A 15,024-nucleotide genomic window follows, 5' to 3' on the forward strand; every position below is an offset into this window, starting at 1 on the left:
GGTAATTGTCAACTGGTCAACTAATGAAAACATAGGAAGAGGAGAAAAATTGCCAATAAGGAACTTGGTTAATTTTGTTGGAACTGAAAATTTTTGCTCAAAATACTCTAATCCATCTGGTGTTCTTTGGGTTATTCTGAATTCAAAGCAAGAGAGCAAGTCTGCTGCCAACTTATTTCTTACCTAATAGGTACAGTATAGTTCAACCTTTCTGAACATTGGTAACACAGTATATGAAATTTGTCCTTTTAACAAAATACTCATGGCTACTACTATATTGATATTAACAATAAAAACTGCACTTAAGGATGAAAAGCATTTTTCAAACTCCGAGTTTCATCTGAATTGCTAATACTGTACCTAGCAGTTCACTCATAGTTTCCAAGAGGTAAAATTCTTTCTTGGACTTCATGGTCCTTGTTCTGTTTTTGATAAAGCAGTTTCCTTCAATGCACTGTACTCAAGTTTGACTATGTCAATACAGCAGACCTTGCTCAAAATGAGTCTCAGTAGCCACTTCATTACACATAAAAAGAAGTTGTGACTAGTGTGTGTGTGTGAACTGAGTCATCATATCTATAATGGCATCTTAGAAGCACATTGTTGAGTGACAATTTTAAAACCATGACCTTAAAGAGTATTCATCAAAATGATTTTTAATACACTGTAATGCATCGAAATCAGGTTTATTGAACGCACACGTACAGTTTGATGTATGTTTCAATATTAAATATCAGCACATGCACAAAAAATATAGACTGCAAAGTAGGAATAAAAGAATACCCTCCATCGCACACAGCTTAACCTTACGTCATCCATTGGCACGCCAAAGTGAGGTAACCCAATGATTACTAAGTGGTTCATTAATACAAAGCAAGCCTGAAACTACATAAAAATTGAAATTAATTTATTTTTGCAAATAGCAATCATGAAGAACAATAGAGCCTCTTTTATCCTGACAACAATCCTTATAATTCCAAAGTATTGCACAGCTTACAATTTCTCATTTCATTTTCATATGCATTTCCAATGACTCGTGCAGATAACATGCAAAATAACCTGAAGTGGCTTGATATTTAGGAATGGAGTACAAACTCTACCATCTGCACAGATATCATCCACTCATACCAGTACTGAGATTTGAGCACATACAAGTTTCACTGAAATGACTGTGCAGTTAAACGGCGGAGATACTGCGCACTCATTGATAAATGCTGGTAAAGCACAGCCCTTTATGCAATATCAATGTCAATTGTGTACCACTAATAAATTCACAAACAAAATCCTTTACATGAAATGTAACCTACACTAAATGAAAACCACTACACTGTTCTAAAGTAACTGAGTCATGGTAAACATGAGACTTCCAGCATATCTAAAGACTACTGCATTCATCTAGCTATATAAAATCATATCCATGAACTGTACATACTTTGTGTAATACAGGATTTACACGATGTCTATTGTATCTACTTCTACTTGAGCATAAAAGATCACTGACAAAATAATACGAGTGAAAATAGGTCGCCTACACAAAATGACATCTATCGCATGCAACTACAGTACAGTTATTGCCCAGCAGATAATAATGCGGATACCTGAGCTTTCATAAGAGCTGATGTGTAGATAGCAGAGTTTATACCATACCCTATGAAGAAAAATCCTGCTAATGATGGAGCTTTAGAATTATGACATAAGGAAAGAAAAGGACTTGAGTTTTGAAAAGTATTAGGTCTGGTTACAAATCAGTATATGAAACATCCATGTAGTTTATCCAAAGCTGACATGCAGTCTTTCTTTCATGAAGCTGGGTCTTGTGTAAATGGCAAATGTATGAAATCTAAGATCATGATGATGAAATGATGTAATGAGTCAGTACTAATGTAGTTCCTATCTACAGACATTGGTGTTCCAAGATGTATTTAATAATCATAGGTAAGAGCTACAAGAAACTAAAAGTTTTTAATCTTCTATTACTAGAGCTCTGCAATTCTTCCATTACCATCGTGAACAAAAACTATAAAAGAACTCATGTGACAAGAAAAAAATGAACTTAGTGGAAAGAAGGGGTTGATCTTTTTATTGTTGTTATAAACTAAAACTATGTCAGTAAACAATATTTCCTACCATGAACATTTTGTAATCACTAGCAATACCATGAGAATTTCCTACCGTGAACACTTTGTAATCGCTAGCAATACCATGAGAAAACTAAAAGATTATGCTAATATCAAAGTCTACTGACAGGCCTTACACTGAAGACACTCCAAGAGGAGTTGCTACAGAATTTCATGGTTTTAAGTTTGGCAATTTTTTTTTTTTTAGGAAGGAAATGTTTTGTAACAAGGCAGCATTAGCTGAAACAACGTGAGTAAAATTAAACATTTACAGAAAATTCACTGGCAAACAATGTTTAATATATAATTCTTGATCGTTGTGTAAGTAAATTCTACAAAGGCGATTAAAAGAACATTAATTGATAACTCGGCAAATCGTGAAATTAAACTTTCCTTAGCAATTTTACTAAACGCTAATAGCCAAATGTAAAAATTATTGTTTACCAAAACTAGCATTATACAGTATTGCCAACTAGCATTATACAGTATTGCCATCTGATCCAATCTCGGTCTCTTGCATAAGAAGTTATTACAGTTCACGCTTTTCCTAAACAGTACTTCTACATCTTCACAGGTTCACCAGATTTCCTGGAAAATACTGATACAATACACTGTATATTTTGGAAATTCATACCTATTGAAAATGATCAAGAAGTGTTCTTTTTTTTTACTTATTTTTAAAAACAACTCAGAAGAGAGCTTAACACTGTTTAATGAATGAAGAACTTACACTTACTTTACCAAAGTAATCTCTTAATGATGAAACTAATGGCTTACTGTATAAAAAAGCTTAATGGTAGTAGGAACCAAAATGCATCACCAGAAGTTCAGCTCCTAGTTACCTGCAGCAAACAATTTTCTGCAAATCAACTTGCATAACAATTATCAGAATTGAAGTACATAAATTTGAGAGTACTGTATATAGCTTATGAAAATATATATAACACATTACAAAAGATATCCTAAAAACACAACAGTGTTTTCTCTAACATGTAGCTTTTCTCATTGCAATTTAAGTATGCAATCCTTTTCCATAAATGCAGACAGGGCAAAAATTTCAATCTTGGCTTTCAATGGTTTAAAGTAATGTAACATACAGGTCTACATGCACTCCACATATGTTGAATTCCATCTGTAGATGATGTTTTACCAGTGTATCTTGTAGTACAACTGATACAACTAACATGTATGGAGATTCAGCCTGGCCATGAACCTTGGTGGCTCCAATAGCACTACTATTGTCACTGTGGGAAGAAATTGTGATTTTCCCTTTAGTAAGTGTGGATATTCCAAGATACTGGGTTATCCTCTCATAGAAAAGTATCAAATGTTCTAGAAGCAAATTTGTGCTAAAATAAAACTTAACTACACTATTATAAAAACAGGCGTAACTGAACTTTCAATATAACTATATTCGTCATAACAAAAGCTGGAGAAAAAGGAATCAACTTTAGATTAATTGACACAGCAGGTCATTATACAATGCTTTTAGGTAAAAAAACATAACGCTGACCCGATCCCACGTCCAGCCATCTAAAATTCTCATCAATTGGATGATGTCTACATCACAGATATGCTTGCAACTTTTTCTTCTTAAAAGTTACTTTTAAATGTATTTTAAAAGTATTTCACTTCATTGTGAAATTCATTCACTTACATGAACAGTGGGCAAATTTTCATGAAATTCAATAAATTAAATGCTCTGAATGCAATATTTCATTACTGTACTACTTTCAATTGGTAAATCTGTTTTGTGTGTTACTCTATTGGTACGAAAATATATAAAGTTCTTTTGTAATATATTACTTTTACACAAGACGGCTGGCCTTATCATTACTATGGACAGATTGGTCAAAGCGACTACTGTATTAACCCATTCTCCTGTCTTCCGTGATTCCCTTCAATTCAAAGTTTAATCTGACATTAATATACATAACAGATTGTTTGCCTTGTAAGCATTAATACAGTTACTTCTTATTTTGTAATAAAATATACCAAGTGTCAGAAACATTTCTTGTTTACCTTCTAAAATATACTGCAACTACACGTATATGGTGACAGTAGCAAAGGATGAGCAACATGAAAGCTTATATTCTGATCTTTCTCTTGTGAATTTATATAAAAAAAGGAGTATATCTAGGCATATGTGGAGGCAAAATATATAATAAAAAATTAAACTACAGAGCCTCTACCAGTATGAAAGACCAGTTCTTAATATGTAACATACAGTTGAAATTTCCTGTTATACACAATGCACGGTGTTATGTTATCAAATTTGAAATCCATACTCATCCTATAGCATCTACAACTTAATACAACATTGTGCTTAAATCTTGTATAATGACACAACAAGAAAAGCTAGCTTTAAAATCCAACTTAACACATACATGAATCTAGTAACTTTGCTTTTAAAATTATACACCAGAAAATGTTAAACCTAAAAATAAGTCCTTTCAATCCTAATAAATTTTTCCCTTGGTGATTTTCAACACATGCTGTACTTTCCTTCCGACTTTACTGGGAAGCAAATGCCAACATACTTCATGCACTCAATGGCATCATTCTTTCCACCACAGTAGAAGCACAACGCTACAGTACATTCCTAAATCAACACACGCTAATCTTCCAGTGGAATGCTGCAACACCAATCTCAATTACCGACAGTACCAAAATATACTGAGGATGAAAAACCTATTTTGATGCTTTATTAGTGAAAAGTTGGCTTAACTAGAAATCTCAACTCCAATAATGACACTACATAGTGGAGGGTGCTCTTGGTTTTACAGAAAAAAGAATGCAACACTCAATCATACCTTACATTAATAGAGAAGTGCTCTTAACATTTTCCTTCCTATGAAAATCTTTACAACTCAAGTAACAGACTACCTCCAAGTTTTACAAGCGGCGTACCCAATAAAATTTTTTACCCATTTCTTTTCATTATGATATTCTACTGATTAAAATATTAGCTAGTGGAGCCCAAGAACATTTTTGAAAACTTAATCTACTGTATACTCTCGTATATGACCCAACACACTTGGCATGCTGCCAGTTCTTGGATACTAAAAGAAAAGATTAGGAAATGTTCCAATGCTTATAACTCCTTGCAATGTTAAAAATAGCATTTGTAAGACTGATCGCATAAAATTAAAACTTAAAACCATGCATTTTAAAATATTTCTACAAAAAAACAAGATACATCTTTACATATTTCTGTTGTAAAATCCCCTTTGAACACAACTCTAGTGTTTATCTTTCTTGATGAAATCTACATATTTCAATGACTGTTGTTTATAAAAAAGTATAAACTTGTTTTCTATCAATATCAGCAATGACCTAAACTAGGCCAAAGTTAACAAAATTACACAAGATCTAAGAACATTAAAATAAAACGGTTTTTACCTAGTAATTTGTCATCATCTGACAATCACTGCTACCTCTCACTTAGGCATAAAATCACTAGTCCTCACAACCACTGCCTCGAGACATATACACAAAATTTCTCTATATTTTACAGAGCAGAATCTTAATATAAAAATTGTGCTAGTAAGGATTTTTATGATTCCAAGCAATCTCTACAGTATCATCATTTAACGAGGTGCTACATATCCCAATCAATAGATTTTAAACAAATCCATGAATGCAACTCACCCACTATACAAAATCAAGTCTTGTTTTTTTTTTTTTTATACAGCTCAAAGTAGGAGAAATGGCTGATGACACATGTAGACTGCACTGGTATAAGTTTACTACCTCCGTATCTTGGACCAATTTTACCTGAACACAGAGCCTCAAAACATTACAGGGCCACAAGAATAAAAGGAGGTTTCATGGATAAATATGAAATTGGAACAGTTACCCATTTTTGGAATCTGAGTGCCATCTCAGAGATTCTTGTAAATACGTACAGTGTTTTCAAGTTGTCAAGTGTGCGTTTTATAAGTTTGTAAGTAATTTATATATGTATAATATTCTATACATATATGTAGGTATGGATAAACATACATACATATATATAATTCCATTACAGTTTTTTGGTGCAAGGACTGTCTTACTGGATAAATCATTGCAAAAAAGGTATAAAGCCATGCAAGGCTAGATGATTTACTCCTCAAGCTGCAGCATATTTCCTTGTCATTTTTGGCGAACATTTCAGCTGTATCAACCACAAAATCACTGTCTTTTCAGAAATCACATCGTCATTTTCAAGTGTGTCCTTGCGGCAAAAAATATTAGTTATACAATTTTTCTGAGGAACGAAACTTGACAAAATTGCAATAGGTAAAGGTATAAAATGGCACCAATAAAATAAACATTAATACTCAGCTGGCTAGCTTACACGTTGGGAGGGCCAACTCAAACCACAATTCGGGCATAAGTAAATTACTGGGATTAAAGCCACAGAAATGCATAACAACCAAACTGTACTAGTAAAGGGGAAAAATGTCATTCAGGAGATATAACCACCCAACTGTGGAGCTGTATTACTTCCTCCTCTTCACTGCTGCTATAGAGGCCAAAGCAAATCTAGCCAAGCCAGCTTTTTTTTTTATTCATTGTTTTGAACAAAATCTCATTCAGTCTCTGTCACAATGCAGTTTGAGAAAACTTGACAAAACTAGGTGGTTTCCCTTCTGCAACGAGGGATCCTTCATAATAGATACCTCTTTTGAACCCAGGGTACCTTGAAAGGTAACTTTCTAGGAATCCATTTATGTGTGGTAAGGTGCAACATACGTAGCAGGGAAAAGACCCCTGCGATTACCCATTTCACCAGTCCACCAGTGCTGGTCCGATCGGTCAGTAACAGTGATAACGTCACCTCTTTTAAACTCCAGTTCACCTTGTTCTTGTGGAGTGAAGTCATACAAGGCTTGCACTAGGAACTGTGGAAAAAATGACAAAAATCTTAGATAATTATAGTGAAGTTATCTTATAAGTTTATCACTACTGAACTTTGTTCGTCCTGATCCTACAAATCCTTGCAAGCTTTTCATGATTTACCAGACTTGATATAAACTTCACACGGAGTTTCCCAATGGATTTGCATCCAATAAATTTTTTACCAGAATGAAAATCACTTTCAAGAACTTAAAACCTCTCATACCTGTACATGGAAATAAAAAAATGTTAAGCACAATCATGAACTGGCTTGTGTGGATAAGCAGGGAAGTATCCTGAAGCTGACTTCAGTTGTACTTAATTTATAACAATCATTTTGCACTATTTGTACAAAATATTTTTAAAAATCCAACACCGAAACTTTTCCATTACCACTAAAATCCACATCTTCACATTCATCTTTCCCCTTACATGTATCAATAAAATTTGTTACTATATGGCATACCCTGTGAAACACAATATTCTGAATACAATAATGATGAAATACTGAGTAAATAAAGCATTAAAGACCACAGTAATTTTTTAATAATTGCACGTGACAAACCTGAGGTTGAAAGACTGAATATTTTTTACCTTAATGTAAATACACTTAACCTCCAGTGAAGACCACCAACAGTTTGGGAATGAAGAAGCACAGTTACCACAATGAAAAACTGTGAAGCAAGCTAATTACATACAGTATACTGATTCGATTAACGCTTGGCATTTCCATACATTACCTTAACGGTAGTAAAGAGAAATCACAGGGTACTTCTCCTGACAAAAAAGAATACTATTATACTATTCCTTATATACTAATCAGCACTACCACCAATGGGAAAATGGTCATGGAGAAGAAAGAGAAATGCAATGGTAATGGAGAATAAGACTCCTAAATATAAAATGCAAAACTCAAAACAGCCTGGTGAAACGATGCATCCTTGGTAACAAAGACAAAAGAATGAACCGGACTGAAGCTGGAACCAGTGGATTTGTATTGGCAGGTTCTTGGAAATCTTTTTGTATGGTAACAATTTGAAAAAAAAAGGGGGGGGGGAATAATAGATTTGATGGGAAACAAACATATTTTCAAATTTTGTTAACAGAAATTTACCTGGAACAAAATAACAGAGAGCATTGATAGCACAAAGGATAAGTGTGTTTCCAGCATAAAACTGGAAAGTGAATGCTAGAACACAGATCACCTAGTGTTTTCCAATCCAAACAGTCAATTATGTAGGTGGAGCTTGGAGCATGTTGACTGAAGAACACACAGACTGATATTATGACATTTTGGCTGTCAAGCCTGGCAATGGGGCACTTGTGGCCATTCAATGCTTATTAAGACAGTGAAAAGAGGGAGCTGGCAGTGGTTGGACAACAAGATCAAGATTTAGAAAACAAATGGGATACAGACAGGGACCTAAAGGTGAAACTGGGGGAACTCCCCATAGTTGCACTAGGAAGCAATAGTTAGAGGTTGTACTGCCGGACTGAAGAAAGGAAGTGAGAATGGATATAGAGTAAAAGGCTAAAAGTGGGTGCAGCTATGGGATGAAGGCATGCTGCACATACCCTTTAGTAATGCCAACAATGCACCATGTATCAATTATGAATAAATTATGTGCTTTAAGTCATTCAGACAGCAAAAATTCTTGATATTTGTGACTTTACCCATTATAGCAGATAACATGTCCATTATAACACGTACTATCAGGATTTTAACGCCATATGTTCTATCTACAATTAAATCTGGGAGACAGTAAAATTTTTAAACATATGTACTTTACCTAAGTACTATATACAGACCAAAGCCTTTTATACGGAGGGTCTTCTCTGCACATGCGTGATACACATTCTAATTTATCATTTATTGTATTCGATCAGGGTAAGGCCATAATTTATAAATTAATGTTTGTCATACAAAACCAACTAAAATTACTGTTTGTCATACAAAACCAACTAGTCATAATTAGCTGTAATCTTTGCAAAAACAGACACTTCCAAACCAACTTGAAGAGTTGAAAGCAGAAAAGTCCCACAGCACAAGCTTGCCCACTTTCCCCAATGTTCGCCAAATAACTTTTTACTCTTCAGTGTTCCTGGCAGTGTCAGATGTATGCTGTGCATCCCACAATCTACAGGACGTTTGCTCCTTCGTCCTGGTTTCTCTCTGCTCCAATTTTACTTACCTGCTAACTACTTAGCCCAGTATTAAGAGGGCAACTGGTATATAATACGGGAGATGGATTGGTAGTCTCTCATTTCTAGATTAAAGCTGTGATTCCTTACAGGCATTAACAGGACCATGACAGATACATTATTAAAGCAGACCTATTCCTGTAAAGTTTGACTCCTGGCATACATTGACGAAATGGTTGACATCCAATTTTTATCATAGTTGATATTTATGTAGTATAAGGAATCATGATTTCCATTTCTCTGTGTCTACACCAATCTAATTATTGCTAATGTAACAGGAATGAAGTTTATACTGTGTAAATGTATCTATTGGGTTGACATTTGGGGGCATGGTACTTATGTTAAAAATCATCACTTGTCGTTTGCACTTCCAACTTGCTTTTGGGTTTTGTCTGTAATTCCCATCCTCTTCAATAAGCAGCCTTTTAATGACAGGATGACATACCCATTTTTTTTTTTAGTTTAGTTTAAGGTTTTAGTATATTTTTTGTCCAGCATATTCTTTTTTAATATTGTGTTGTTAATATTTATATCTTTGATGGAGAGGCACTAAATTTCAAGTAATCTTTTAAAACTTTTTAATTTCATGATGGAGAAGCACTAAATTTTTTAGTATCGTCTTTTAAATAATCTTTTACAACTTTTTAATTTTAACCACTACACATGAAAATGCAAAGTAAAACAATGGTTTGTATTCTATAGAGTAATTTTGATTATTGTTAGGATAATACAGCTTAACGTAACTACTGAATCGCATTTTAACATTCTTATGGCTTTTGTTCTTGAGTCAGAGGTGACACATTGAGCAAGATATAGGCAAAATAAGTTGAAAATTAGGTGGATAGAGATCATCTAGTTAAAACTTTAAAATACAGTACCATCAACAATGACCTGCTCAATACATATGATTGGGTGGCATCCTACTCTAAGACAGTATAGGGGGATAAGCATCTCAAAATTAAGAGCCATAAAATCTATATGTTTACCATTATATAAAAAACTTACCTCTTCAGGAGTCATATCTTTGAGCTTGATATCATGAGACCTTGAGACCGAGGCTGATCGGTGGTATTCTACCAATTCATTAAGGGAGTTAAATTTCACTACCCATAAGAAAAACTTGCCCTGAGCATCCCTTAATACTTTGAAGTGTTGCACACCATCGCCACATCTAAAAAAAAAAAAAGGTAATACAATTTTGTTTAAAATTTAAATAAATTTAATAACTGTTACCAGGCAGTTTAAGTAAACCACTGAGTTGAAATACTTAACTCTCACACGAATGGCCCAAAGGTCTTGTATTTAATGGTAAAATTTGAATTCTATCTTGTACATTTTAGTTCTTTAAAGTTTCAATAAACTAGTAAATCACACGTGAAGTGAGTTCTGACAAAATTTTCTTAATGGGTTTGTTTACAAACTTGCCATTAGCAGCTGGTAGTTGTTTGAACATTTATTAACCTCGTTCTCGTTAAGTCAAGTACCATTTTACCTCTTGTTAACAAATGAATCATATTCTGAGGATATAGTACATATTTCATAAACATCCTTTATGTAGTAAGGGTATATACCTTATCTAATAACTAAAACAAAAACATAGATACAAAGCCATTGCTTTTACAAATTTCTTTATGACTGCTGGAAGCAAAGCAGTAGCTAAGAAGCTAGATGAGACCTCCCACAATAAGAGGCATTCCAAATTTAAAGCTAAAGTGCTGAAGGTGAAAAAGGGGTGGAGTGAAACCACTTCACACAGGCACATTGAATATGCACACAACTTCTCACCAGTAATAAAAATACATATACCCATACCAGTTGGAAAACTAAAAAGTGATACTGTACTGCAACTGTATACTCTGAAATCCAAGTATCAACATTTGATGACTGGTTGTGAAAGGCACACACTTCACACATTCAACCTGAACCAAGCAGTCAAGAACTGCTTGAAAAATGCCTATGCCCTGACTGACAAAGAAAATTTAATATTTTTTTGAAACATTAGCAAGTCAGTGCACTAAGATACCAAAACATTACCTTCAAACTCTGACACTAAAATAAAATCCAACTATTCTTGTAGTGAAGATGAAGATACAAGATGGGGAACGACTATAACAAATCAAAAGTGTAAGGCATGAAAACAACACAAATGACTAAGTTGCCTAACCATTTTTTCTTCATAATCCTCAGAATAAAAAAAATATGCCTTCCTTCAAAACATCCATACTAATACAGCTTTAGGGTCATGTTACAATATAGCCCAGTCATTTGTGTGTTAAAATTTGGCAAAAAAATTGGCCATTTACCATCAGACTAAGACAAAAATATTCTCAATCAGAACAAACCCTTTGGGTCAGAACTATGAGAGTTGAGGTTTTATAGCTCCGTGATCATTTAAACTATCATTTTTTTAAATCACAAATATATATATGACAATTCTCCTTGACTGAAATACAGTACATATGAAAATGTAATTAAATTTTCACACAAAATCCACACACTTCAGCACTGTTATTTCTTTTACATAGATCATTAAGTTTAAAATCATTTGTTCATCTACTGGTTTTGCTCAGTAGTTTCTATATACTCCAGTTTATACTAACAACCAGGCCAGGAATGCAAGTTATCAACAAACAAAAAGACATAAGAACACACACATTTGAGGACATTTGGACTGCAAAAGAGAAGACCTATACACTGATGCATTGGTAAATATTAATTCTTTTAAGTTACAACTTAAATATCCTAAAGGGAAGGCCCACAGAGTTTAATTTTAAATACAAAAATTACATCATAAACACCACTGTCACCGATATCACCTTAAGGAAGGGGGACACTGTCAAAATTTCTCACACTGATTTCAATCCAAGACTGTTGGTTGAAAATGGGTAAATCACTGAAAATGGGTAAATCAAAGACAAAATTTGTAATATGAACACCATTACATTCTATACAGTCAAGAACTGGGTTATATAAAATAAGTTATCCAATACCCATAGGGCAAATATACATGAACTAATGAAGAAACAATATAACTTAAAGGACATTTTGTATTACTTGAAGAATCCACTGTCCTATGATGGGGTTCTAGAAGAGGAAGAAGAAGAAATCTAAAATCTAAAAGTGTACTTCAAATTTCCTGTGGGAGCATGATTTACCTAAGTCTACTGCAATGCAACATATATCTAAATTTACCTTTGTCCCAAAATTATAAACATATTCATACTCATCCTAATCTTGAAAACTACGCAAGAGAGTGGCTTTTCCACCATAAAAAAAAGTCTAGGAAAGGCAGTTTGAAATTCATTATAAAACCCTATTCACATAACCGTGCCTGCATCATAAAACAATGAGATAAAAACATGGCACTCACTACACTTCACTATGCAAGAAGACATGCATACATCTTGAAATCACCGTAGAGTAACAAAAGGATAAAAAAATACAAGATAAAAAACTTAAGCCTAAATAATAAAACAAAAAGCAAAATTTGCCTTATAGAAGCAAAAATATATGTATAGAATATACGCTAAAAAAAAAAGCAAACACAAAAATAAAGCAAATGTATAGTTCTGAGGATAACTTGGGCTAAGGATCAGGTACAGAGCTTCGGTGCATTTTGGTATCAACAGCAGCAGATTTAAGCTTTGCAAGTTTTACAAAAACTATAAATTATTACACTGTAATTCCAGCAATCCAGCATTCATGGTCTGTCTGCCATACTGGACGGAGTACTTTTTATGAAAAGTACTTTTAAACAACCTTAAGGAAAATAGAATTATACTTACATACAACTATACCAATAGTATACCATTTTCCATTACGCAATAAGCAACCATAAATAATGTGAACGATTAAACAGGGCCTAAAAATAATGAGTAAAATTTCAAATAGTAATGCTTACGATGCAGTGTTCAGAAGATAGAGAAATACAGAGACGGTATAAGCACCTAATAAAAAGGGAAACAAAACATTCAAGAAGCAGAAATGGATCTTCCAGATTGCTGACCAGTGGGGAGGGCTAGATGACACCGATGAGGACTTTATCACATTTTAGCAAAACAGGAACAAAATCGGAGACAACGGAGAGAACTTGTCTTGCCCGGTGAATGGAGAACAGGACAAAAGAACAGCATGAGTGATTAAGATTTTAATAATATGGAGGAAATGGTAAACAAACATATTAGAAACACAGGAAGCTGAAGACACAAAACCCAACTTTTTATAAAGGAAAAAACATAATACTTAAAGATGAGATACCAACTCTGTATCCCCCTTATCCTCAAAAATACCAGTTACAACTTTATCCTGGAGGTTTATCTGCTGCTGTTTACTACACCTGGCAAACTACACCTGAATGTGTTCCACTGTTGGTAATTTACAGCAGTATGTGTCTTCATGTGTACTATACCTGCATAAACTAGCAGAGTTAAGTGTGAATGTCTGGTGTGAAACATTTTTAAAATCCCTTCTGAAATATTCAGCAAAATCGTACAGGCTCCAACAAAACACGAAGGGGAATCTTCCTTGTACGCCACTTACTGTCTCACACAATAAACCAGTTCTCGCTTCGTCTGCTGTCTCATTTCCTATTACTGTACCCAATATGGGTACAAACCCCACAAAAACATATTGACACTTAGTTTGGGGGGAAGACTTCTGAGTCTTTGGAATTATAGGATGAATTTCCACAAAAATTTAACATGAGTGATTCCAAAGCTCTTTTCACATCCAAACAAATGACAATCTTTGTTGTTCAATCTGTATTCCGAGAACATACACAGAATAATCACATTGTGACCAAGGCTGCAGACAAAAATACTTGTATACTCTTTTTAAGAATATTATTATAACAATACAGGCAGTCCCCGGTTTACGACGGTTCCGAAGGCTAGGTTACGACCAAAATATATTCATCAGAAATTATTTCCTGGCTTACGACGCATGTTCCAGGGTTACGACGCCAGACGATCCGACGAAGAAATATATGGCCCCAAAACTGCAGAATAATCATAATTTGAAGGTTTTTTGATGTAAACCAATAATAATGCAGTTTACATCGTTTTCAATGCACCCAAAGCATTAAAAGTAAGGTTTTTATGATTTTGACGATTTTCGACGATTTTCATCGACGATTTTCGGGTTACGACGAAGAACGGAACCCCGGCGTAAACCGGGACTGCCTGTATAGAAATCTTTAGTTGAAGGGTACCTTCACATCAGAGGAAATGTGAGAGAGGGTTATTCTTGAGAGACTATTCATATACACTACAGTATTTCTGCGGACCTTACCAGGTGTCCATTTTCGTTACTATTTACAAAACCACTATATAAAGGTTTTCATCTGGATTGGGATGAGGATTACTAAGTAAATGGTTCTTGTCAGCCACAGAAACAGTATCCATAGTAGCCTCTCTAGCAGAACTCACAAGGCCCACTTCCATTAAGGCACAACTCAAATTGTTCCCACCCAGAGAGAGAGAGAGAGAGAGATTATACCCTATAATTTTTTATGCACAATAGTGAGAAAGGATTTTGACATTCACATAGCCAGTGCAACACAGCAATACATTATATAATGCAATAACAAAAACAAATTATATAAAATCATGTGTTACAAGACGAAAAGAGGTGAACTGCCTCTATTGACGCTTGAGTTGAAGTCTTATTTGTTTATCTCACATTTCCATTCTTAAAATTCAGTAATAATAATGAGAAATATTTCACATATATTTTTCACATGAATCATGCACTATAAAATGTGCACTTAATAATGATGCATAATGAAAAAAAAATCTATCAAAACTTATTAATCAATAACTTTGTC

At 34.1% G+C, this 15,024-nt stretch overlaps 1 protein-coding gene across 7 annotated transcripts in view; it reads right to left on the reverse strand.

Moving 5' to 3' along the window:
- Nucleotides 1–670: 670 nt before the first annotated feature.
- drk (growth factor receptor-bound protein 2 drk) overlaps nt 671–15,024 on the reverse strand; it is a 37,459-nt gene continuing 23,105 nt past the window's right edge. For 5 of the 7 annotated variants that reach the window (XM_067093201.1, XM_067093196.1, XM_067093197.1 and 2 more), the window contains 2 exons: nt 10,206–10,371; nt 2,764–7,003 (listed from right to left, as the gene is read on the reverse strand). In XM_067093201.1, coding sequence (XP_066949302.1) covers nt 6,830–7,003; nt 10,206–10,371 — 340 coding nt within the window. In that variant the 3' untranslated portion in view covers nt 2,764–6,829. Of the gene's footprint in view, nt 7,004–10,205; nt 10,372–15,024 lie in introns of all 7 variants that reach the window. The other 2 variants (XM_067093194.1, XM_067093199.1) reach the window with 2 other exon arrangements.

Source organism: Macrobrachium rosenbergii, chromosome 49 (assembly GCF_040412425.1).
Source record: "Macrobrachium rosenbergii isolate ZJJX-2024 chromosome 49, ASM4041242v1, whole genome shotgun sequence".
In the NCBI taxonomy this organism is placed as follows: domain Eukaryota; kingdom Metazoa; phylum Arthropoda; class Malacostraca; order Decapoda; family Palaemonidae; genus Macrobrachium; species Macrobrachium rosenbergii.